Genomic DNA, 25608 nt, shown 5'->3' with positions numbered 1-25608 from the left:
GTATAACATTTATCATGTTTACATCTTAAGAACTGAAGAAGTAAAACAAAACAAAAAAAACAAACGAACACACAAATCATGCATTCCCATACTTTTATTGTTGTTTGGTTTGTTTGTTTTTTACTGTGATACAACAGCATCAATGTGGGAAAAGTGGGAAGAAAACATAGTTCTGCTTGGACCAAAGTTGCTTTATTGTTTTAGTTGAGAAAAAAACAAAACTAGGCAAAAGTAGTCGAGTAATGAGTCGCACGTAAAGCTAGCCGACTTCTTGTGTATTTGCCATGTGCGATAACGTGTTCACAGCTGGGTTTTTTTTGTTTGGGGTTTTTTTTTTTTTATTTGTATGAAACAACTGGCGGTTCACCTGCACACTGCCTTTATTTTATTAAACATGTGACTGCTGAACAGAGATTGCAAAGCTGAAGTTTAAAAAAAAAAAAAAATCCAATTTTTCATGAAACACGTTATAAAAGACCCTCCGCCGGGACTCATTGGGGAAATAAATTCAGAATTTGAAGTATCGGAGACAGTTTGTTTTCATTCCTAAGTCAACTCTTGATGATTCTGCACATTTTATGGTCCTTTAAATATATATTTTTGTTCACAGTTGCATTTCCAGATGAGTTTTATAGCCGACACGCGTCGCATGTTGGGTGAATGCTACTTCAGTGAGTCTGTACACAACCAGAATTTGACAGAGGAACTCAAATATAGCGAGTTAAGAGGTTCACTGCTTAATCACAACAAATATGTTCTGTCTAGAGCATATTTTTCATCAAAATAATAATTAAGCTCCCCCTAGAAAAATCAAACAAATAATAATTAAAAAAAAGAAAAATTTAAAAAGGAAAAAAAAAAAAAAAAAAAAACCACACCAAACCAAAATGGCACTTCTGAATCTTCCTGTTTGAACATCAACTCCCGTTCATCACTTCAGCTGTAGAAACTGTACAGGACGACCATCCAAACCACAGAAAAGAAAATAACCATTGAGCAGAATGATCACAACAAGAATCTTCTTTTTTTTTTGTTGTTGGTTTTTTTGTTTGTTGTTTTATCATACAGAAAGTGCTATCGGCCACCAGCGAGAAAAACCAGTGATCAAAACGATTGAAGCGTACCCAATGTCACGATCGAGAAGGGAGAGGAAAAAGAAAAGGAAAAAAAAAAAAAAAAAGGCCTTACATTTTAAAGATTGGCAAGGTTTTGTTTGGGGTTTTTTTTTTGGTGTCTGAAACCGATTCTCAGTCTTGCTAAAGCTTCTCCGAAAGGCTCTTAAAGCTGGAGTTGTTCTGAAGTCGTGATTGATTGACAGGATTCAGCGTAGAAGGACCGGTTCAGCCTCTTACAAGTAGCTGAACCGGTCCTTCTGCTTGCTGATGTCAGATCCCAATCTCGTTAAATTGTCAATTCAAACAAACAAAGGGAAAAAAAAGTCTGAATTGTTTTAGTTTATGCTTTGGCAGTAAACTCATATCCATTTGGCTAACAGAAGGCAATAATTATTTGGCTAACGAAGCTTTTAGCGTCGGCTGAGAATGTGTCACACTTCTATCTGGCGGCACGAAAACGAAAATCTAAATTTTTCTGATTTGCATTCAAAACTACGACAACTCAACTTGCACCTGGTGACTAAAAAGCACCCGCAAACGTGATCAAAAAACACAGAGGGGAAAAAAGAAAAAAGAAAAAAAGTTGTTTCTTTGAATTCTCCAACTGGCTGAAACTGGTTTATCCCAGAAGAGCAAATCAGCTGCTACAAAAGGGGCGGAAAAGAAAAAAAAAAAATACATCATGATTTTTCTTTTAAATAAATCAGTGATTGAGAACTATTCTCGCACAAGTTTTTAATGAACCAACGAAGAAAAAAAAAGACAAATAACGCCTTGAAGATTTTTTTTTTTTTAAATAGTATAACCATTATTATTAATGAGTTTCTTTTTTCCTATGTTTTCCTATTGATAAAAAGTTGGGCTAGAGGGCAGCAAGGTGTGTGTGTGTGTGTGTGTGTGTGTGTGTGTGTATGTGTGTGTGTGAGGGGCTTCTCTAGGAGGCTGGTTTCTTCAGATCCCTGATCTGTTTGATTAAGTAGGTCTTCTCGTCGTTGAACTGCTCGTCATCTGTGCGATCCTTCTGGAAGTTGTTCAGGAAGTCGATTAGTTTGGTCTGGTTCTTGAGCAGGATGTCGATGATGGGCTGTGTCTTGTTGGGGTTCGCTACAAACACCTGGAACAGACGGTTTTATTGTGTCAGGTAGGATCAGGTCCATCACATCCACCTGGTATATTCTGCTCTCAACGTTTTCCTTCTTTAGCTTGATAAGTTTATAACCATATAAGGAAAAAGGAAGCAAACACTCTGAAAGATGCTGAGAGTTTATCTCCCCTCCTTTATAGGGATGGGGAAACTTTACAATGTTTCCTTTTAAAAAAAATTCTGATTGCTTATTTACTTCTCTGAAGGGAAAAAATAAGTGTAACAAATGTAAATTAAAAAGAAAAAATCATAATAAATCCATTTTGTTATTTCATTTTCATTCTTATCATTTAAATGTTTGTATATTTTTTTATTTATTCATCATCTCCCCTTCTCTTTTTTCCCCCTCTCTGATTGTGTAGATTTGTCATGATGTTACTTCCTGCACCAGGAGGAACGACAAAGCCTTCTCACTATCCAATCGCAACTGCACAGCATGCTTGACTGAAAAGTGAAGTCTAAATACAGCAAAGAAAATAGAAATACACCCTGTGTCGTTTGCGTATCCATTTTTAAAGAATATCAGTGGTTACGTTTGTGTCCCACTATCGCTATTGTACAGTATATCAGCTAGAGGATAACCAGAGAAGCCAGACTGTCACTCAAGCTTTAGAGAAAACACAGAACCACAGCAGCAGGAACTGATACTGTCCATTAGTGTTGAGTCCTTGCAGCAGAGTCCAGAACCCCCCTGGACTAGATCAGATCTCACTTCAGGGTTTACCTTGAAGACGTGGAAGGCCTCAAACTGGATGTTGAGACTCTTGTCTCTGAGCAGATTCATCATCAGCTTGAGATTCTCAGGTTTGCTGATGTAGCGCGTCATCACCGTGAAGTTATGCCTGTCCAATAACAGCTCTCCCAGAAGCTGGAGGGGGAGGGGGGGGCAAAGAAAAGAGACCGTAACTGCTCGGAGGGTTTAGTGTGCCCTCTATCTAGTCTGAGAGGGACCTGGAGCTTATTCCATAGCAACAATCACACGATGCATTTTTTATTTATTTTTTGGCACTTAAAATAAAATAAAAACTGCACAGCGTGGCGTTTAGTTTTCATTCATGAGGTCGGGTCAAACCTTTAATGACTGCCTCTTGGTGACGTAGTTCTCAGAGTGCAGCAGCTTCTCATAATCTGCAAACACCTGCAGACAGACAAAAAATAACAGCACTGTTTGGGTGGACTTTGTTGCCTTTTAGCGTCTATTTACCTCCTAAGCCGCCTGGCGGTGAACATTCAACAGCCATAACAACAAGGGAGTGAAAAATCTAATCGGGACATGTCAGCGTTGGCTCGCTGTCCGTCACAGCCTCCAGATAGGCGACATTCAGACATCTGTCAACATTCAGGTGAAAAGGCGGTGTTGTGCCTTTCAAGCACCCCCACCTCCACCTCCACCTCCGCCCCCACCCATGAAAGGGGCCCCTCTGAGTGGACAAACTACCAGCATAGAGCGGAGCTTTGTACTGGAAGACACGGTGACACTCACCGATTCCTGGAAATATAAGTGTATTGGTTAAATTCTCACGTTCTACTTCTCTTCTTCAGCTAATTGAATGACACCCTGTGACTGTGTGTGTGTGTGTGTGTGTGTGTGTGTGCGCGCGCGCGCGTGTGTTTGGAGAGATGACTGGACCATTGAGCACTGCTGCTACATGATCCGGTTTCATATGTCTGTGTTTCCTCTCTTGGGGTCTTCCTGGTAAAGCAGCCATTTAGAGCACTGGACAGTAGTGATGTTTATGGCCTCAAATAGCTCGGGGCTACTGTGACCTACATGAGGAGGGAGGTGGACAGTCTGCACAAGCTCCAGCTGCTGCTGGCAAGCCGACACGGCAGCTATCTGTGGTGAGATATATTTTTTTCTAGTTCGAACACTCACAGCGTCGTAGTTCTGTTCCAGGAAGTCGGCCACCATCACTTTGTGTCTCGTCAGAAGATCCTGTGCAGAAGAAGAAAAGACAATCACTACAGATTACACAAATAAAAAACAAAATATTGACTAATACAAAATTAATCCGGCTCAATCATCAATTACGTGCCTCTAGGCATGTTTGGTGGTGTGTCAGACCGCTGCCCCCTGCCTAAACGTCAATGTTTTGATTTGTCAGTACATTTGTGGGCATGGGGGGGTTGTTGCACGCCATGTAGCTTGTGCTAACCAGCACTTAGCTTGTCCTTGCTGGCGTTTAGCATGTGCTAACTGGTATTTAGCGTGTGCAAGTGACGGGGTGTTCATGTTGAAAGGGGTGGGTTGCCGCTGAGTCCAGGAGGAGTGGCTCCATTTGAATGAATGCCGTGTTTCCAAGCCATGACAAACCCTGCTACGCACTCTACCTTCAATTAATTTTTAAAAAACCTCACATGTGGTCCAATTTCATTTGAGAGAGGATCATCTTTTCACAAAAAAAGGAAAATGTTGCACTCTGTTAAGCTGTACTACATTATTAACTATTCTCTAACTAACTAGTCCTGCATTACCTTGAAGGTGGCGAAGGCATCTGAGGCGATGTCAAAGGTGGACATCTCCACGTAGTTGAAGAAACTGTGGAATTGTTCCGAGAGGAGGACGATCCTGGCGAGGGGCTCATGGCGGATACACTCTCTCAGCATGATGCCGCAATTCAACGCTACCTGGGGCGCCTCGTACCTTCAGGGGGAGGGGAGGTGTGTCAATTGAAGCCATTATAGTGAGACTGTACATCGCATGCTTGTGTGTGTGTGTGTGTGTGTGTGTGTGTGTGTGCGCTAGAGTGACTTACCCTTTCAGCAGTACAAAGAGGACCTCTTGGTGGGAGCAAAAGTATTCGACGGTGGGGCTCCTTGATCCAATCTGCCTCCTCAGGATGTTGTTAAAGATCTGACACACATCTTTCTTCCCCTGGATACACAAACATGCATACGCACAAGCGCACACACACACACACACACACACACACACACACACACACACACACACACACACACACACACACACACACACACGCACATGAACACTGAATACTACAACAATATGTCCTATTGTCATGACTGTCCTCACCTCAAAGTCTATGACTTGCAGGTTTTCCACCAGTTGTATCAGCAGGTTGCTGTTGTACAGCTCCTGGGCCAGCTGAGCCACAGTCTCCGTGTGCGGCTCCTTGTCGTTGCTGCCGTACAGGATCTCCTTCATGGACACCAAACACTTGGACACCTCCTCAGATGCCTGCAGAGCAAAGAGAAGAGGAGGTCCTCTGAGTACTTTAAAGTCAAAGTGGAACGAAAAAAAAAAATCACATAATATGGGCTTAAAACAGGTAAGTGAAGGAGGAGGAGGAGCTATGAACCTGAACTTGGCATTTGTGTGTGTGTGTGTGTGTGTGTGTGTGTGCGCACGCAAGTGTGTAAGCCGTTTTGACAGTGAAGTGTCAGGAGATGACAGGGCCAGGGTGTTCCATGCTCTAATTTCACAGAGGCCTGTCACACTCGGGGGGGGGGGGGGGGGGGGGGCTGGACATTTACAAATTCACACACACACACACACACACACACACCTTGTCAGTCTTCTTATCCTGTTTGATCAAGATGGCCAGGTTGTCCTTCAGGGTCTTGACGATGTCGGTCGGACTCTTGTGGGATTTACCGAACAGCGGCATGATGGGTGTACTCTTGCTTTGGGGTCCTGAGAAACACATGGACACGTAATTAGTTCCCATCCTGTTAGTTTAAATGCCACCTTTATGCTTAAAATGCATCAAACAGCGCACATGACTACATCCTGTTGGCCTGCACGTACAGAATCCATATAACTGGCTTAGTTCCTGATATCAGAGTGGACCCAAGTTTGTTTTGCCCTGGTACTGTTAGAATGTCACACATTGTTTGGGCATCAACAGTTAGGAAGGTGCCAGCAGATGTAGCTTCGTGTAGTGGGGGTGTCCTAATATGCCACACTGCATGTGGGGAACCATCTACTAGAACACGGAAGTCATGCAGAACACTAGTAAAGACACAGATGCAGTGTCAAACCAGTTTGAATGACTTTTGTTGAAACTCATGGACAGTTTGGAAGGTTCCAAACAAGTGTGTGCGTGTGTGTGTGTGTAAAGGGAAGAATGTAGTTAAGCTGATGATTGTGAGAATTTAAAGGATGCAGGAAGCAGCAGAGGCCTTCAAAATCAGGCCAGGACGGGTCATGACCAGGCTGAGAAACTTGTGACTGCTAATCCTCATTCGGGAATGTAAGGGCATTAATCACTCACTCACACACACACACACACACACACACACACACACACACACACACACACACACACACACACACACACACACACACACACACACACACACACACACACACACACACACACACACACACACACACACACCTCTGTCCATTACCATTTCCACCCCCTTTTCACAAGACTGCTCATTACTCAAGCTGTAAGGTGCAGAGACATACTTTGGCAGTGCATTATGGGTACTGTAGGAAGAGATAGAAACATCTTAACCTCTGCAGGATCATTCCGGAGTTTTTCCATGGTCCTGAAAAGTTCCTAAGATGATCCAACAACAACCAGGGGGGCAGGACACACAAAACCACAAATGCTTTTTCCCACTTTACTTATTTTGGACCCAAAATTCTCAAAGTGTTAAAAAAAAAAAAAGGATTGGATGAGCCACTCGGTGGTGTGTGTTTGGGGCGTTTACTCCATTTTGTTTTCTTTTTAATAACATGTCTTGCTGCCTGAGTTTTGCTGTGAAGAAAAAAAAAAAATCTCAAATGAGTAGCAACACTTCAAGAGCCCAGTCAGTGTTCGTATTCCCAGTAGCTGTAAAGGAGCTGTGACCCACCGCGGGGCATGAAAAAGGTCAGGCTACATTACAGACGGAGGCAACACCTAATCCTCTACAGACTTTGAAAGAGTTTTTTTTCCCAAAAATGATGGTGAGAATTCAAACTTCTTCTGGATTTTTTGAAAAATGTAAAAGGAGGAAAGACGTTCCCACTTACAAGTTTAAATGCTAACAAAGATATTTTTTTGGTTGGAATTCAGCTCCTCAAAAAAAAAAAACCCAAAACTCCCTCTTCTTCTTCTTCTCCTTCAGAAAAGTAAACAGCTCAAATTGGAATCACAAGGTTTGTTTTTTAACTGACAAAAACAAAATCTCAGCTGAGTGTTTTCCCACTTCCTCACACGTCATCTCGCTTTTTACCCTGAACTTTAAGAGACGACGACGATGCCCTTATTTTATTGGGTATAAAGACACCTGGTGTCGTGTTCTAGTTAAATTTCCTTTCACTCTGACACACACACTCTCTCTCTCTCTCTCTCTCACACACACACACACACACACACACACACACACTCTCTCACACACACACACACGCAGACCCTCAAACTGCTGAGTCACTTTTAACAAACCAGATCACGTGAAACAGGGCCTGCAAAATATGGCTGCCCTTTACATTAAAAAATGAATCAAAGAAGAGGGGATTCATTCCAGAAATAAAACATCAGGAGCTGTGAGAACTTTATCATCCTGTTGGACCTTTTCAGTGTGTGTGTGTGTGTGTGTGTGTGTGTGTGTGTGTGTGTGTGTGTGTGTGTGTGTGTGTATGACTACACGCTGCAGTCCAGTCAATATTTGTCAAAGGATAAAGAGCCATTGAGGAAGTAGTTATCAAAAAGGAGAGAAGTGATATTTCCACTTCGTAGTCGTCTGGCAGCAGGGGCTCATTGTAACGTTCCTTAATTTCATAAACTCACACAAGTTATGAATATCATATTTAATGTCTACAAATGGATCTGCTGTGTTTTCTAAGAGTCCTGGAAAGCATATGCTGCACATTACTTCATGTTCACTTGACTTAAACCTTACTAAATGTTATGTAATGGAATTAATCTGGTGCCCACTGGGCTTCAGCGCGCGCACGCGCACGCACACACACACACACACAAAGCTGCTCTGCACAAGTCTAATCTAAAAAGGACAGATTCCACATTGGACCCAAATATGATTTTTTTTGGTTTCAGCTGTAATCAAGCAAACGAGCTTCCCAGATATTATGACAATGAGATTATAATGAATATGTAGGAACCGAGAACCCAAGAACAAACTGATTATCAAGATTTCTACACAATATTTGCAATTTACTACTGTGTTCCACTGCAAAAGGACTTCAAATTGTTGACAACTGGGCCGCGGATTTTGATAAAACGTCCTACTACTTTGCCTTATTTCATGATATGATTGCTATAGTCGAGGGAATGTTCTGTTTTATATCGTTATTCTCATTTTTACTGAATTAAAGTGAGAATTTGAGAGACAGAATCTGTATTAAGGATCTCTGCAGCACCGCAATATGAAATAATTAGATTTAATAATACATTTAAACTGGGTTTTTTGGGGTGTTTTTTTTTTTTTTTTTTACACACAGTTAGCCATCAACAAATATCCCTATGAGTTGAAAACAGTTGGAAGCTGTGTCGCGACTCTAATTCAATTAATTGCGCAGCCCTAGAACTTAGCCGCATAAACAAATGCACGAGGGTAAAAAAAATGTTCTAGTGAAAACAAAACAAAACACAGATTTTCCAGCCGGACATCAAGACACTGACAAACAGAAACGGATCAGTCACAAGACCTCCCAGGTGTAAGCAGATTTCTCCTGTGAACCAGAGTGTGTTTGAATTATTCAAGCTTAAACAACATGCATTAAAGCTTTACTTGCTATTGCTTTTGTGGAAGAGTTTGGTCACATGACTTCAAACACGCTCAGCTTGCATCCTGGAGGCTTTAACCGTTTACAACACACCTATTTCCTCTAGAATACAACATTATCTCAGCCATATCCACTGTCCTCCCCCCGTCGCCAGTAAAACAACATTTGCTAAGTGAAGAATGCCGTTCCAGTGTCCCGAGATCCGTGGCAGAACCAGTGCAGTGACATTCAGACCAGTGGTGAATGCTTGATTTTACGTACGTGAGCTCATTTAGAACCCTCAAATTCAGCAGGCAGCTGCTGCAGCCGATGAGACCCACTGACTCAGACGAGTACTGAAATTCATCATGCACCAGATAACTCGCACACGTACAACACAAAGTGCGAAAATCTTATGAAAAAAAGCTTCATTTGCTAATGATTCCTTCATCTACCTGCATGCTCATTTGAAACCTAATGTTTTACATTCATAAGAGCTCCTCCGCACAGGGTGTCAGACTCAGCTTTCACGCTAATCGTGAGGTCACAAACCCCGCCCCTTAAAGTCAGTGACAACAGAGAACAGCCACCTGAAGTTGCCAGACAGGAAAGCGTTACCAAAACAAAAGGCAGAGGCAATACAGATGTAATTACACTCTGACATAGTGTTGGAATGAAAACTACATATGTGATGTTTGCACCCTCATTGCAGTCTGAAGGCTAGCCTTCCTTTCGCATCCCAGCTTAGCTGGTAACAGGGAACATCACAATTCACATAAAAGACCTGATAATCTAAGATAAAGTGGTAAATGAATACGAAAATAAACATTTTGAGTGGGTTTAAGTTATCATAATAATGCTTTAGTATTACTGTGGTAATTATGTATCCTATTATCAATATCTGTAAGAGTGGCTCAGTCAGGTTGCAAAAGTTAAAAGCTGGACTTTCCAGTTCAGCTAATGTTGGTCTGCCTGTATGTCAAAGCAATATGAGGTAGCAGGAGTATCACAGGATATGGGGGTCATTTAACTTTCAAAATAAAAGAATGGACCATGTAGAAAAGGTCATTTTGAAGCAGTGTTGCAAATACTGAGTCACATTGTTTGTTTGACTGTTTGATCGTCAGCTAGCAGCGTTTTGCTAAACAACAAACGACTAATAAGTGATGGAAACTGCTGTTTTTTTATAGTTATTAACAAGACAGTTTGCTCAAAAATGAAGATTATCCTCTCAGTGTGACTTCCAGTAGCAACAATTAAACAGTAATCTACATCTATGGCAGGGTCAACAGTCCATCGCAGGGCCAACACATAGAGACCGACAGCCATTCACACTCACAGCCACACCTACGGTCAGTTTAGAGTCTGGATTAACCTTGTCTCCCCTTGCATGTCTTTGGACTGTGGGAGGAAGCTGGAGTACCAGAGAGAACCCACGCAGGCACAGGGAGAACATGGAGACTCCACACAGAAAGACCCTGTCCTGGAGTCGGGACTCATACCCAGAACCTTCTTGCTGTGAGGCAACAGTTCTAACCACTGCACTGTGCCATTGAAAAACTCAACTTACTTGCTCAATTTTTCTTGATTAATTAATCAACACTTTTTAATTTTAATGTATCCTTTGGGGGGGGGGGCGACCATGATTACGTTAGTCACGTTAGGTTGTTTTGAAATACTGAGCCGGAAGTGGCATTGTTTTCATTCCAGCTAGCATGACGGGTAACGTCTGAAGTAAAATAGCAGGGTGGAAAACACAAAAACAAAATACACGCACGCTGCCTCCACGCTAGTGAAAGACTAAAGACCCCGAGTGTGTGGAGGAATACGAGCTTGTAAAGTAGACGACGGAAAATAAGACACAAGGCCGCATAAACAGTCCCGAACAATGTGATTTTACAAGGCTACACCCCTCTTCGCCTCCGGCTAAACTCCCTTTTTGTTTGACAGATTTCCAAAGCTAATGTCCGCATCAGTTCCGAGACAACTGTTGTAAATGTCATAATGGAGGTCCCGTTTGTCAACTAAACCAACATTTCAACGTGTTCACCCGGTGAGAAGTTCTAGAAGACCACCAAGGGCGATAATATCTCACCATTACGTGAACAAGAAGCTAGTGCTCTTCGACTGTACGGGCTGGAAATGATACTTACAGTAGGGAGCTGTTGGGTCGGGTAGCTTTCAATGTCTAGACCGCTCCTGTCCCGGTTCACAGCGCAGCCGAGCCTCCGTGCTGAGCTTCCGCGGTCACGCCAGGGCTGTTCGCCAGCAGGACAGTCCGCTAAAAATGTGTGCGATACAATTTAAAATGTGAGGAATCTGTTAGGAAGGCAATGCAGAATTCCATCTGGTTGCTTTCCAGCTTGCTGTCGAGCTAGCGTGTACAAATGGTTAGACTTCCGGTGTTGTGCCAAAAAGTGGAGCCCGTACAAAAAGGTGCCTTCCGCGGGCGAGCGCGCAGCCTGCTCAAGCTACATCGCTATACTTGACGTCTCCAGCTGCTTTTACCTGGAAAGAACAGACATAAACATCACTTCCTTTCCGCTTTAACAGCCCAGTGACGGCTTTGAGAAGATTTACTGTCTCATGCAACCGTCTTATCACGGTTCTGTGGCCAAAAAATTGCAGTTCATAGTATATTTAGACATATCAGCGTGATTCAAGACAGAATGATAGGATGGTAAGGATGATAAAATGATTATGTCTGTACCTGGAATCTAGTCTGTTGTGAAAGTTATTTATGTTACACACACACACACACATATATGTATGTATGTATGTATATATATATATATATATATATATATATATATATATATATATATATATATATATATAGTGATGATATATGAGTAAGTTTATCACTGCCTGAAATAGGACTGAGAGTAAAAGTTGGGTTATAATTTTCTAGATGATATATTTTGAATATTCAGCTCCCCTTTCTCAAATTTACCTCATGTCCCTTAATTTTATACCGATTTCCATACAACATCTATGAGGTTAAATCCAAATGTTAAATCTAAATGTCAAATTTGTATCGAAATCTGAATTTGTCTCAGAGCGTGAGGCAGTTGTCCTGGTCGATCAACAGACTGGTTTAATTCTTGGAGTCGTTCAACTGAGTATTATAACTGGTACAAACAGCGGAAGAAACAGGAACCTGGCTAGTAACAGCTCGAACAGGTAGTACGCGCGCTCCCGCGGATGGCAAACGCTTTCCTTTTTTTTTTTTTAGCAGAAATCCATTTTCTGGCAGGACACCAGTCTAAACTTTCAAAATAAGAGCGCATATTCGGGCGTTTAAACTAACGAAGAGGAAGAGAGAAGAAGAGAATTCAAAGTTGAAATTAAAAAAAACTCTCAAATAAGTTTATAAATGTTTAATAATCCAACCTGGAGGATAACAGACATGTTTCTGTTTCAATATAAGATCTGTCACATGAACAAATATACTTTTACGGCGCAATTACGTCATTTCCGGTAGCGGTCTGAGTCATGCTAGCTAGCTTTATGTATCTGTATCTTTCCAGCCACCGCCGATCTCGTTCGCTTTATCTCATATCAAAACCTCGTTATCTCCTCTCCTCGTGTTTTAACATTTTATATGCCACTTATATTTATTAATTTAGCCCATAATTCTTTAATTTACCTGTCTGGTGAACCTTATACGGCCCCTCATCTACCAGGAAGAGAGAAACGTCAAGTAGGGAAGAGGCTACGAACGGTTACTGTACCGAGCGAAACACACAGGTTATAGCATGAATCACAGAAGCCCATTGGACGTTACATGTCACGTGGTTAGAATCACAGTCGCAAGGCTATTTATAAAGATAACAAATCAAGCGTATTATTTATCGTTTTCCCACCAGTGAAAGAAAAGAAACTTCTTTTAAAAAAAAGTTTAAAATGTATTGTTGGTGTAGCATAAATATCAAATTAAATGACTCAAATAACGGGAAAAAAATGTACAGGAAACCATCTCAGACTTTATTAAAGCTGCTTCTCATTTTACATACAATTCAGAATTACATATGTACAAATATACACAGATAATATCTTTATATCAACACCATACTCAGTAGATATACAATAGGAAAATAAAGAAAGTGGTCGCTGCAATGTGCTGCATAAAAAGAAACTACAAAATATAACCATCCCTCCCCTCTGCCTCTAGAAGTACAAATTAGTCGATAAGCTTACATTTGTGAGCATAATCAAACACTGACAAGTTTAGTGCCCGTGTCAGCTTTCATAAAAGGGCAGAAAATAAACTCTCACAATGTACAACAATGCCTGGTAAAAATATTTGCCTTGATACGTCAGGGCTCTGACTTGAGAGATAGAGAGAGAGAGAGATAGAGAGAGAGAGAGAGAGAAAGAGAGAGAGAGAGAAAGAGAGAGACATGCCACAAAGAGTGATGACACAGAGACAGACAAAGAGACTCACAAAAACAATCCTCTTTACAAGTGACATGCTGGAGAGGAAAACAATGTGAGGTATAGAGAGGACACATCTGTACAAGAGTAACATACATTTCTCAGTCTAACACTGATCCACACATAATGCCGGCCACAGTTTATGCTCTGGTTTAGCTCACAGTTTCATACCAAAAGGTCTTTCTCTTTTCTTCTTCTTCTTCTTTTTTTCTTTATGTGGAGAAGACAGTTTTCATTCCCAGGGGAAGACGTGTGTTGGGAGAATTAGATTTAAGCTTTGACAGGAAAAAGGAAAATAAAATCAAACAGGTTGTGTTGCTTTTAGCTTATCACGTACATGGACTGGAAAAGGAAGAGATCACTATACAGTAAGCGTTTACATCATCCTCACTCCCGCAACAGCTTACTCACCATCCCCGCCGCGTCAAACCAGACGTTTATTCAGCTACATTACAGTGTCAAGTAAACAAATATTGCTGTCAGGCTGGTGGTGGTGCAAACATGTCGAGCAGGTCCGGGCCCCGTTAGCCCTGCGTCACATGCCTGAGTGGGGCTGGGAGCAGAGGACAAAGCCTGGTTGTGTTCCAAAAGGTAGCGATTTATGCGATTTTTTTTTTTTTTTTTAGCTCTCAGACAAAATGATATCAACATTTTCTTATTATTTCAAGGGGTTTGTGACACTTGCGACAGTCAGCACAGGCAGGTATGTAGTCACACCCGTCTGCCCACACAGCTTGTCGAGCTTCCTGAGAAGTGAATCCAGAGGAGACTGGTGTGACAGTAGACGCGCTCTTAAAAAGGTTCACATGTTGTTTCACGCTACAGCTCTATCTGTGTGTGTGTGCGTGCGTGCGTGTGTGCCATTTGTGTACATGGAAGCGAAACAGTTGGAAATCTGTATTTACTTTCAAGTTAAATCCATAAAATTGAGGGAATCTTGCCACACACACACACACACACGCACGTTCCTCCACACTCTCCTTGTTGCAGCCTGCTGCCAGTTTTCACAGTGTACAATTAAGGTGAGACACTAAAACTGACGTGTCATGTGAAATACCACTCGAAGAGCATCGGCGTGAGAAGCTGCGCTGTGATGTCAGCAAACGCGAAAGGGTGCTGGTCAACCGACTGCTGCCACCGCCGCCACTGCTGAGATTTAGTGCTACATAGTCATGACGAGGGATGAGCAGTGAGGCGGACAGAGTGACATCACATGTGGACGATGGGCAACATTTTTCTCCCTGATATTCGTGAATTAAATACCTACAGTTCAAGCTTTTGGAATCATGATTGTTTCTAAAAATGAGATTAAAATCTATATTTTTATGTTTTTAAAGATAATACTGACAAGTGAAAGTAAGACGTTTTCATTCACGATGAAAGTGGGAGCTTACACTAGAACAGTGGTGATAATCACACAGACAGTTTTGGTTGGGGTGGGGGTTTTTTTTTTGTTGTTTTTTTTTTGTTGTTGGTTTTTTTTTGGTTGGATGCAGCGAACCGTGAGGTGGTGAACACGACGGTGATTTGGTGATTCTCCGACGCTGTCACAGCTCAGGGTTTGATGTCGGAGAAGCTGGTGTACGTCTCGCTGCAGCTGGAGGAGGTGCTGAGGTTCCCAGAGACGCTATCATCTACAGGACGGGCCAGAAAGGGAAAGTGGCACTATGAATGCCTCGTTGGGTTAAATCATTCAGAAAGATCCTGCCACATATCAGAGCGGTTCACGTTATTTAACATTCACACAATTAAAGACGCTTAGCAGGTTTTAAAGATGCAAAATACAGAACTCAAGCTTCAATTTTAAACACGTGAACTGCATTGACATTTGTTTAGATTGTGTATCTGCTCTGTATTTGCCAAGAAAGTACAGACTCAGGGAGTAGCGAGCTGTAATGACAGTGTTAGCGACGTGCCGTTTGTCTGACTCTCAGCAGTATTATGCAAAAACTATCAAGGTGAATTTCACCACACTTGGCGCAAGGGGGGTGCAGTATGATCCGAGGAGGAACCCGCTGAACTTTGGGGTGGATCTGTTTCTTATTTTGAAAAAATCGCACATTTAGCATCTGAAAAATCAAAGAGGACTGTAACCAACCTGAGCTGCTGAGTGACTGAGATGACTTGGACTCTGAGATGAGGCTGAGGAGGTTTGCAGCAGCCACCCAGCCCTCTCTACTGCTGCGGAGGTTCTTCACAAACCTACACAACAATTAGCATATATGTATTTCTTCATTTTTTCTGCCCTAATAGGGAACACAAGCTACATCGTTAGCATTAGCAAGGGAGTGATGCTAACCACTGTCCGTCCTCTCCTTCTCTGATCAGCTGCACCATGTCTCCACTCTTGACAGACAGCTCCTGAGGTCCCGCCTTTTCACAGTCTGCTACCACAGTATACTTTCCCGGAGCCTAAAGGGGGTCAAAGGTCAAATGAGTTGGGTGGAAAGCTCCTCTAAGGCTAACCATCCTTTTAAAACACATTATGTCAAACACTCACCAGCTTCTTTCCCACGTCGTCCTCAGGGTCAGAGTTCATCGGGTCCTCGCCGCTGGAGTATCCATCGTTCTCCTCTGAGGCGTCAACTGAGAGAGACGTCTTGTTCCAACCTGGGGGCAGCAGCGGGGCAAAGAGGTTTGAGAAGAGTGGGAGTGGTTTATCACATACACTCCACGTGGCGCTCAATTGCTTCTCGTATCAGCTTGTAGAATTTAGGGCAACGTTGTTTGTTTTGATGTTAAAAGACAGAAACTACACTGATATTGGAAGCTAACTGAAATCCACTTGGACAGAAATCTCACATCTGTAAACATTTTTAGGGAAGAAACAGTTTGACAAATCAAAACACACACACACACACACACACACACACACACCAAACCCTGATGAGCAGTGAACAGTGGAGAGATCTGAGTCTGAATGTAGAGAGGCAGCAATAATATCACAATAATTCAATCACTTGAAATCAGTAAAGCAGGATGATTTTTTTGTGTGTGGATGTTTTCATTCAACTAGTAACCCAAAACACCTGGTAGCAGAGGAAGAGAGAGTGACTGATTCCAGAGAGAGCACGCACTCTTTGATTTTTCAAACCCCACGTAAGCCAGGACACGTTTTACCTCCAGAAAAAAAAATCTAACTACGACCTCTACAAAGCACAGCAAACACCCTCAGAGTGGCTCTGTACCTTGCCGCTTGCTCTGTAACAGACTAGAGGTACTCATCCATTTGATTCTGCTCAGAGTGACATGGGGGGGCGTCTCTAGGTGGGGGAGGGAGGGGAGAGACAGTGAGTGAAAAACTGACACATTCAATCCACAATCCTAATCTGATGACGATGATGACGGCGACGATGACCTGTGGATAAAGACACACGTCACACCGTGACGCAGATGGTGTGTGAGCACATACTTCCCTGTCAACACACACACGAGATCTACACAAGGACACCCACCACTATAATTATGTACACAGATGGAAAAAATGACAACCTTTATCATTAAAAGATGACAGCCCCCCCCCCCCCCATGAGATGGGACAACAATATACCTTTAAACCCAAAGGGAGTGGGGTCACTCTTGACCGAGTGGCGTTTGGAGCTGTGCTCGGGGCTCAGGGCGGAGCCTGGCCGCAGAGCAAGAGAGAGGAAGAGAGAACATTGAGGGAGGAAAGAAAAACAGATGCAAGAATTTCGTTAAACGAGTCGACTAATTAAGTGGCGGAAAGATTAACACCAACTATAAAAGTCTGCATGCTGAAGCAGGATTGCAGCAGTGCGACTCAACTAATATTACTATGGCCACCAGGGGGCAGAGCGTCTCCAAAATAAGAGCAAGGGTCTAAGGTTCATTTTCAAAATCCGACACCGCTGATTGCCAAAATGTACCAGTGTTTATCTACATCATCAAATATACGATGAGATACTTGCTACGAATACTTTAAACTGCCTTTAAAACGATGTAGATGGGATCCATTATGTGCTGGATGTACTTTTAGAGGTGAGTTACTGGTTGGCATTAAAATTAAGCAAGTTTCTTTGCTTATAAATGATACAACAATATAAACGTCTAACAGCAGGTTTGCTAATTTTACCTCCTTTGGGACTCTTGAGATTGCTGAAGCCCTGCAAAGTAAAACGCTTTTTGGCCACTGAGGACCTGTCAGTGGTCGGACTGGTTACTGGTTCATCTGGAAACGATGGTTTTGAAATGTGAAACGAGAGAGTGAAGAAGAGAGATGAAGGAGACGGAGAAGTGAAGGAACCATGGAGATGGAGAGGATGAAGAAAAGATCAGTGAGGGCAGCTTCAGATGAGGGTCCGGCAATAGTTTATCACTAAGAACTGAATTCACCTCTGTGTTTGGGGGAGGACGAGGAGTTGGTGTCAGGGATCGGGCTCTGCTCCACCTTCTTCTCCTCCTGCTGCTTCTTCTGGTTCTTCTGAGCGCTGCTACGGAAAGGGCTGACCAGAAGAAGAAAATGAAACAACAAATGAAAGGGATTGTTTTTTTTTTTTTTTAACAGCGTGTGACATGTATACACTTGCACGCCAACCTGAGGGAGATGGAGGTGCTGGTGGGACTTGGAGACACAGAGTCGGAACTCTTCTGCTGGCTCGCTTCTGAAAACGCACAACAGTTTAAATACAAATAGGAGAACAAGAGCAAAAATCAAGCTTTTGTGTCCTTGAAAATACCTCTGCAGGCTTTCAGCTGCTGGGTCAGAACTTTACGGATCTCGTTCACCCACGCCGTCTTGATCTCAGGTGTCGGAGCCTAAATAACAGCAACATTGTCCCTCAGACAACAGATCTATAAACACTCAGAATACTGTATTTAGGGGTTAAAACTCACCTGGACGATAAATACTTCTTCTCTGGAGTTGCACCAAATTTCAAATTTCTTGTTGTCTCCTTTAGCGTTCTCCGTAATTCCCACCGCACTCATCTGAGAGAGAAATATGAACTTTCATTTCACCCTTTTAAACCTCAAAATGCCTTAAAAAAGATCAAATGCATTCTTGTAAATAAACTCCTGACATATGATTAAAAAGTGTCCACTAAAACATTTTGTCTTTAGAGATCGTATAAAAAAAAAAAAAAAAGACATTTTAAAATGACGCAGATGTTGCTTTGGATGATTTTCTATCCCATGACCTTACACTGAGCGAGTGCTTGAAGCTGTACGACGGAGCCTTCTCGTAGCCCTCCCCGTTCTCCTCCCTCCTCTTACAGAAGAGCAGGGCCTTCTCATGCAGGAACAGGTGCCTCTGCATGGGCTTGAACCTGGCCAGGTCCTTGACCTTCGCGTGACCTTTCTTATGTTCCGTCCAAACGCTGAAAGAGCCCTGCATCAGTAGACGACCCAGTTCCGACAGGTTCCCCTGAGAAAGCAGCAGATTTTTTTTTAACGTATTCAGTCAGAAATAAAGCCAAACGAGGCACCCAAAGCTGAATGACTTCACCGTTGCTCTGACCTCATATCCTGTGATCGCAATGAGGTGCATGGAGTCATTCACAGCTTTCAAGATCCCCAAAATAGAGGTAAGAGCTTCCTGTAGGTCATCACATCCGTCACAGCCTTTGCTGTACTTCAACAACTCCTGCGAACACACAACAAGGCAGAAAATGCAGTTAGCCTCATAAAAATACACACACACACACACACGCATCAACATCAGGTGAATGGCACTCGCCTTGAGCAGCAGCTGGTACTTGGTGATTCTCTGGACAGGTTTAAGGAGGTAGGAGTCCAATCCAAGTTTATGTTCCAGCTTCTTCTGGCACTCCTGGGTGGTCGAATATAATTTATTGTTATTGTTACACAGAAGAGAGTAGAGCAAATTATTCTAAAATAGAAGCTGGACCAACCTGGAAGAAGGCACAGTCCGAGCACTGTCTCCACAAGCTCTCAGAGCGAGGTTTGTTCTGACAGTACGCCTCATAAATCTGCAGGTCCTTCATCTACACACGGATCACAATTCACTGAAAGACCTCTTGTTCAACACGTCAAAAATCTCCTCACACTCACAATTTAAGCGACGGTCGTCGAGAAAAACAGGATTTACGTGAGATGCAGAAACTCGTTTTTAGGCGCCGCATCTGGTTTACCTCTATCCTTCTTATTACAACCAACATTGTATTGAAATAATTACGCTTTCTTTAAACACAGTTAATTGTCCGTCTGATTTAAATTTATCTGGTTTTATTAGATTGACTGTTTATTTCTGGTTAAGTCTTGAAGAGGAAGTAGGCAAGTTGCAGCCTGCTGATAACTCAGTAAGTTCTTACTCTCTCTAAAAAGCAGCGTCCCACTAGTTCCGGGCACTCAGAGTACGCTTCCAGGTCCTTCAGAAAGGTCCTGGAAAATAGAGAAAAAAAAAACATAATGAATTCAAGGTTGAATTTATAAATTTATAAACAAAGTACAAATAAGCTAAACTGTCTTGAAGTGTACCGCTTATGAAACTGGTAGATTTCAGACATGTTGCCAAACAGAATGTCTTTCTTGCTAAGGAGGGTGCTGGGGATGAGGTGAGCCATGGTGGGGTTGTCCATCTCTGCTGCGTAGCCCTAGAGGCGAATACATCCAGTATTATGCAGATGAAAGAGTCAGTACCTATGACCCTGAAATAATACTGCAAACTGGGGTGAAATGTACTCACCTCCAGCACACACAGCAACTCCTCCACATAAGCTCTTTCTGTCTCCAGCAGCTCATTCATCACGTGACTGGAAAACAGAACAAACACAATTAGCCTGCGTTACATTAGTAGAAGAACGCAGTGTTTCATACCTTAAATAGTATAACAATTCATCTTAAAATTATGCTCCGTAATTCTTCTCTCAACTCTGACTCTCAGGATGACCTTTGAACCCTTACCGCCTGAGCACGGCCAGATTTTCATCTTCTTCTGAGAGAGAAACATGTCTGGTGCCACCATTATGTAAAGGAGACTCCGCCTGGACACACAAAGCCTCAAATGAACTCTTTAAAGGCTCAAGGTGTGTGATAGTACTTCAACAGATCAAGCTTTTACCTTTTTGCAGATGACGTTATCTGCTGAATACCTCCTCTCTTTTCTCTGCTGACCTGAAAGACAGATGAAACAGTAACTGTAACTAGGTGTTTGACAGCAAGTGTTTGTCTTTAAATAGATTTGACACCAGGCTTACTAGGAGACGACTGTGGTGACTTCACTTCAGGTCTTGGAGCCACCGGCTGAACTGGTCGCGTCTGTTTGGCGGCGAGTTTTTTCAGGCTGACGCGTCTCTTCTCGAACATTTCCTGGACAGAGCTTTGCTTCTGGAAAACTTTCTCTATCTGGTCCTGATGGAGAACACAGATCAAATTACATAAAAGGAGTAAGAACATCAATGATATACGGTCCCTCTTTTACTGACCCTGAGCTGAGTAGTGAGCACCGCCTCATACTGGCAGCAGATGGCGCTGCGGTCAGCGAGGATGTGTAGCGGCGCTGTGTCCAGGTAGCGTTCCAGTTCCTGCAGAGCTGCTTCAGCCCCATCCTGAGACTGACAGCGATCCACCGGCTGGCTCGCCAACAGAAAGATGCCCTCTTCACACCAGCGAGACGCCTGAAAGGAAAACAGGAACATATTAAATCCTTTAACATCCCAAAAACTGTTTCTGAGGATGACACTCAACGTCCATACTTTCTCCAGAGCATGGTGGAGCTCCATGGCCCGGAGCAGGAGGCTCCTCTTGCTCCTCAGGGTGGAGTTGATCTCCTCACACACTCCTCTCAGCTCACTGCACTTTGGCTTGATGGAGTCTTCAGCATAGTGGGAGTTTTCTATCAGTCGGTCACCTTCGCTGGCCAGGGACAGGGCATAATCTAGAACGTCCTATTGAAACATGACAAAAATAGTTGGATTGCACTTTCAGAGTCCAAGAAAAGCTCTCAGCCTACAATAAATGACTTATGATTCTGCAGCAACATGCTGGATGGATGCTAAAACCCTCCACCGGTCTCCAAACTGACTGCTAATAGATGTATTTTCATTCATGTAAGGGCGTTTATTATTCCATCAACAACGCCGCTTCAAGGGTGCAACAAAAGGTGAAAATGTTGAACATGTGTTTTGTACCATGTGAGCTGCAGGATGAGGTGTGTGTGTGTGCGTGCGTGTGCGTGCGTGCGTGTCTTACACAGGCCTTGTCCTCATGACCGCCAAGCTCTCGTAGGACGTGCTCCGCATGTGCTGGACTCACGCTGACCTCAGAGAAACCAGATAACCGCTCGGATGTCACGTCAAGCTGGGCGCGCACCTAAAAGAACACATGCATTGATTTTGGGAGCATGTTCCATCTTATTTAAAAAAACAAACACAAAAAACAAACTACATTTCCTGTCATGCAACTCAACTCACTTCACGGAAGTGCTGTTCAAAGTGGCGAAGCTGCAAACATTGTTCCAGTTTGGTGTGGTGCCGCTCCCAGAAGTCATCGAATGCCGTCTGTGTTTCGTCCAACTGACCCAGGAGTCTGAGGGGGAGGAAGAGGAGGAGTGAGGAAGGAGTGTATTCAGGGACAACCTCTCTATTTCCCATACACCCCTTCTTCTACCTCTGTACAGTTGCTAAGTTCTCCAGCTCATCGTGGGTCATGTTGTATTCGGGGTCTGTCTGTAGAGGCTCATTGATGCATTCTAACAGGCGTCCCCCCTGAGACAGCGCCACCTGCAGGTCCTCCTGTGATTTGAATGGAATCATTTACTTCAACTGAAATTAGCCACGAAGTGAGATATGAAGGGTAAAGAGAGAAAATCCATCCCTGACCTTCATCGTATCCTTCTTCAGAGAGTGTGCGTGCAGCAGGTTGGTGGTGGCCTCAGCATCGTTGGGTAATTCTGTCTCTGCGAGCTCAGTGCCAAACGCCTGCAGAGTCTGAGCCGTCGTCTTCACCATGAGAGCAAACGCTTCGATGGCCTGGGGATGCACATCCCAGTCAAACATTTTGTATTTACACACTAAAAAGATTTACTTGCATTCTTTAAAAACTGTGTGTGCGTACAGTACGGTGTGAGATCCAGCTGTCATGGGAGTATTCCTGGGAGCCCCCGAGTTCTGTGGTCAGTTGTCCTGGGTCTATGTAAGCATGGAGCTCAGTCACCGAACTCAGCATCACCACCTGAAGAAGAAGAACAACAAAAAAGACGTATACAAAACCTCTAATACAAGGGGGAACTCGTGATCTCCTAAATAGATAAAACAAAAGCCCACCGGCACCTTCATTTTGAACTCATCCTTGTTGAACTTGAAGAGGAAGTCCGACAGTGTCCGCTGGAGCAACGTAGTGGGACGCAACACCAGAACCAAGTTCAAGTTCCGTGGAAACGAGCCCTAAGAGTGACACAGAGGGGATGAAATGCTCAGACTGAGAACACTCAGTGTTCAATAACTCTTTTAAAAACTGTTTTCATGTTTGAAATGCAATCAGTAATAATGTTCGGAACCTGGACCGAGTACATTTAATACACTGATTTAAAGACTTAACATATTCTAATGTGCTTCAAACAGCAGGAGGGATGTGAAACATTTATGATTGCTGTCAGTAAAAGAGAAAATCTTGGATTAATCGTGTAGCTTCTGAGTCAGAACTCAGCCCCCACATGTTTCTACTCTCCCGCTGCAGGTTTTCCAGGGGGTTTAAATCCCCCTAATCCCACACATTTCCTCCCACCTTTAGAGGTGAATTAGAGCTTTGGGAGTAACTGCCGTTTCTTTTCCTCCTTCTTTGTCTTTCCACTATAACAAGGTAAAAGAGATGGCAGCCCAAGAGGCCACTCAGTTTAAAGGTTTTATTGGTTTTCATGGCTTCCTGTAAAACCCGGGGGTGAATTGCTCTTCCAGGTTAGCCATCGTAGATCGATGGCCGGTGACACGTGCACGCTTGGGGCCGGAGGCATGCTCTGAGAAGCTGGTGGAGGACACTGCTGCAAACTGGTAGCAGCGCTGAGCTATGGTGCCATCTGCTCATGGGGGCAGCCAGTCAGAGTGAGAAGCCTCAGAGGTTTGACCGTCGGGAAGGACTACATGGAAGCTGGTGCTCAGTTTCTACAGTGATTGGTGCTAGGATATAAGTCCTTACAATGCTCGACATGGCTTTGATTTAATCTAAAGGAAGACCTGTACACACAAGAGCACGCACGCACACACACACACACACACACAGGCACGCACGCATCGTAGTCAATGCCTGCATGGGGTTGCCATGGACACCAGTCTCCTGGGAAAACATGGAGCGAGAGAGAGTGCATGACGGAATGCAGGAAGAGTGCTGATACAGAGAGAGAGGGAGAGTGTGCTTGTGTGTGTGTGTGTGTGTGTGTGTGTGTGTGTGTGTGTGTGTGTGTGTGTGTGTGTCTGTCTGTGTGTGACAGAGAGAGAGTGAGTATAGCTGATGTCTTCTGGAAGTGTCGGCAGTGATGCAGCTCCACTCATCTCTTCCAGTCATTTATTTATTTTTGGTTCATTAACACGCACACACACACACACACACACACACACACACACAAACAAACACGCACGCACACACACACACACACACACAAACACACACACAGCCTACTGTGATGATGAAAGACAGCCAACCAACATGGCTCCTTTTTGCAAATTTACCCCCAAAATGACAGTATATTCTACTGTATTCCCCCTAATACTATGAACAACTGCAGTACAACTGTATTCTGGAAAGTAGACTCTTTTGCACAAGATTTTAAATCATCCAAAAATTGTTCCTAACAAAAACATCAGAAGCAATTACATTCAATGAATTCCTGCATTAACATAACAATACACACTTCCAATCTCTGACAGATGAACAGACACGCTAATTCACACACACATACACCCGTGGATTATAGAGTTAAGAGCACGCGCGCGCGCGCGCACACACACACACACACACACACACACACACACACACACACACATCTCAAAGATGAAAAGTGCACATAAATAAATGATAAGTACTAGAATATCATTTTGTGTTGACCAGTTTGATTTATATTCTTTTCAGGGAGCGAGCAAGGGAGGGAAAGCACTCCAGTCATGTCCTTTAATGACATCCACATTGTCCTCCTGGGAATTTAACGGCCATCATATCAGTCCAAGAAGACCCCCTTTTTTGTCCCATCTATGATATTTGAAATAATAATAATTTGTTGTAATAAATGCAGATCTGCATCAAGTGATAGAAGGGTCTGGCTCTTTTGCCCTGCAGCAATCTTCCTGTATGCTTGAGTGGCCGCATATTTATTAAAATCCAAAGATGAGCTCCAACAGAGACGAGGAAGCGGAGGTGGGGGGGGTGGAGGAGGGGATGGGGGGGCGCGGGGGGGGGGATCTCATTAAATTCTGGTGTTGGGAATTGTGGAGTTGTAGTAGAAAACACTGAATTTTTGAATAATAAGGAAGAAAATGAAAATGTGTAATTATGCAAAATGTCCAGATAAAAACAAATTGCTTCATGTGATCTCATTATTTAATGCTCTTTTTTTAATGGTGTCTATTAACTGGGAGGTCAAAGTTCATCCTTGATTTATTTCCAGCTACAGACAACTGGTCAGCACCATCTGTGGATTGGAGCAACATGAGAGCGTCTGTGTTTTACACTCATCTCTGCCCACTCCTCATTTTCTGGTTTATTGCAGTGTGTGTGTGTGTGTGTGTGTGTGTGTGTGTGTGTGTGTGTGTGTGTGTGTGTGTGTGTGTGTGTGTGTGTGTGTGTGTGTGTGTGTGTTGTGGGGTGGGGGGGGGGTGGGGGCAAATAGCAGCAGGCGACCTTGAATGGCCTTGATAAGCTGAGCATCTCTCGGGAAGAGGAACGACCTTTATTCTCCAGTAAGACTGTATGTCATTGGCTGGTGGACAATGCAGGCGTGCCCAACAAGGACATCTACCGCTGGGGATTGAAGTGGGGGGGGCGCTGGAACACACTCCCCTCACACACACCACCTGCTCCCTATGCCTTTGGGTTAGCTTTATTCTACTCTGTCTTGATGGCACTTTAAAGCAGCACTTCTCTACAGCCCCCCAGTTATTCTGAGATATTAGTACTGTAAACTAAAAGCACCGCCAACTAAATTACAAGCCTCTAACCGCTTGCAGGTCACTGCAGTGGAAAATCTGTTTAACTGCTCTGCAGCGCAGCATAAGAAGCTGCTCACGAGGCAGTAAAGAGCTGGGATCTGTTGCATTAGCAGATGCTGG

At 43.4% G+C, this 25608-nt stretch overlaps 2 protein-coding genes across 4 annotated transcripts in view; both read right to left on the bottom strand.

Moving 5' to 3' along the window:
• Positions 1 to 62: 62 nt before the first annotated feature.
• Positions 63 to 12714, bottom strand: cab39l (calcium binding protein 39-like). Of its 2 annotated transcripts, XM_086183348.1 has the most exons (10): positions 12588 to 12714; positions 11092 to 11219; positions 5787 to 5914; positions 5294 to 5458; positions 5016 to 5134; positions 4735 to 4903; positions 4136 to 4195; positions 3332 to 3397; positions 2984 to 3127; positions 63 to 2229 (listed from the first exon to the last, which is right to left on the bottom strand). In XM_086183348.1, the coding sequence occupies exons 3-10, from the start codon at positions 5886 to 5888 to the stop codon at positions 2050 to 2052; spliced, it is 1005 nt and encodes a 334-aa protein (XP_086039474.1). In that variant the 5' UTR covers positions 5889 to 5914; positions 11092 to 11219; positions 12588 to 12714; the 3' UTR covers positions 63 to 2049. The 2 variants fall into 2 exon arrangements, with proteins under 2 accessions (XP_086039474.1, XP_086039393.1); XM_086183267.1 differs by lacking the exon at positions 12588 to 12714 and having other exon boundaries at positions 11092 to 11396.
• A 198-nt stretch (positions 12715 to 12912) lies between these two features.
• Positions 12913 to 25608, bottom strand: part of mcf2la (mcf.2 cell line derived transforming sequence-like a) — a 32832-nt gene continuing 20136 nt past the window's right edge. The window contains exons 5-32 of one of the 2 annotated variants that reach the window (XM_086183064.1): positions 22618 to 22737; positions 22409 to 22525; positions 22174 to 22323; positions 21962 to 22086; positions 21766 to 21880; positions 21545 to 21664; positions 21049 to 21240; positions 20779 to 20970; positions 20551 to 20704; positions 20415 to 20467; positions 20258 to 20337; positions 20040 to 20106; positions 19832 to 19947; positions 19666 to 19735; positions 19246 to 19338; positions 19071 to 19163; positions 18852 to 18977; positions 18537 to 18758; positions 18230 to 18322; positions 18073 to 18151; positions 17931 to 17997; positions 17729 to 17838; positions 17469 to 17564; positions 16926 to 17000; positions 15876 to 15985; positions 15675 to 15787; positions 15474 to 15577; positions 12913 to 15009 (exon numbers count right to left, since the gene is read on the bottom strand). In XM_086183064.1, coding sequence (XP_086039190.1) covers positions 14930 to 15009; positions 15474 to 15577; positions 15675 to 15787; positions 15876 to 15985; positions 16926 to 17000; positions 17469 to 17564; positions 17729 to 17838; positions 17931 to 17997; positions 18073 to 18151; positions 18230 to 18322; positions 18537 to 18758; positions 18852 to 18977; positions 19071 to 19163; positions 19246 to 19338; positions 19666 to 19735; positions 19832 to 19947; positions 20040 to 20106; positions 20258 to 20337; positions 20415 to 20467; positions 20551 to 20704; positions 20779 to 20970; positions 21049 to 21240; positions 21545 to 21664; positions 21766 to 21880; positions 21962 to 22086; positions 22174 to 22323; positions 22409 to 22525; positions 22618 to 22737 — 3132 coding nt within the window. In that variant the 3' untranslated portion in view covers positions 12913 to 14929. The remainder of the gene's footprint in view (positions 15010 to 15473; positions 15578 to 15674; positions 15788 to 15875; positions 15986 to 16925; positions 17001 to 17468; positions 17565 to 17728; positions 17839 to 17930; positions 17998 to 18072; positions 18152 to 18229; positions 18323 to 18536; positions 18759 to 18851; positions 18978 to 19070; positions 19164 to 19245; positions 19339 to 19665; positions 19736 to 19831; positions 19948 to 20039; positions 20107 to 20257; positions 20338 to 20414; positions 20468 to 20550; positions 20705 to 20778; positions 20971 to 21048; positions 21241 to 21544; positions 21665 to 21765; positions 21881 to 21961; positions 22087 to 22173; positions 22324 to 22408; positions 22526 to 22617; positions 22738 to 25608) is intronic. The other variant, XM_086183146.1, reaches the window with a different exon arrangement.

Source organism: Aulostomus chinensis, chromosome 1 (genome assembly GCF_037954235.1).
Source record: "Aulostomus chinensis isolate RoL2024-O1b breed Wild chromosome 1, RoL_Achi_v1.0, whole genome shotgun sequence".
Taxonomy (NCBI): domain Eukaryota; kingdom Metazoa; phylum Chordata; class Actinopteri; order Syngnathiformes; family Aulostomidae; genus Aulostomus; species Aulostomus chinensis.
Note: the sequence above shows the minus strand (reverse complement) of the source record. Positions and strands in the feature narration are given on the sequence as shown.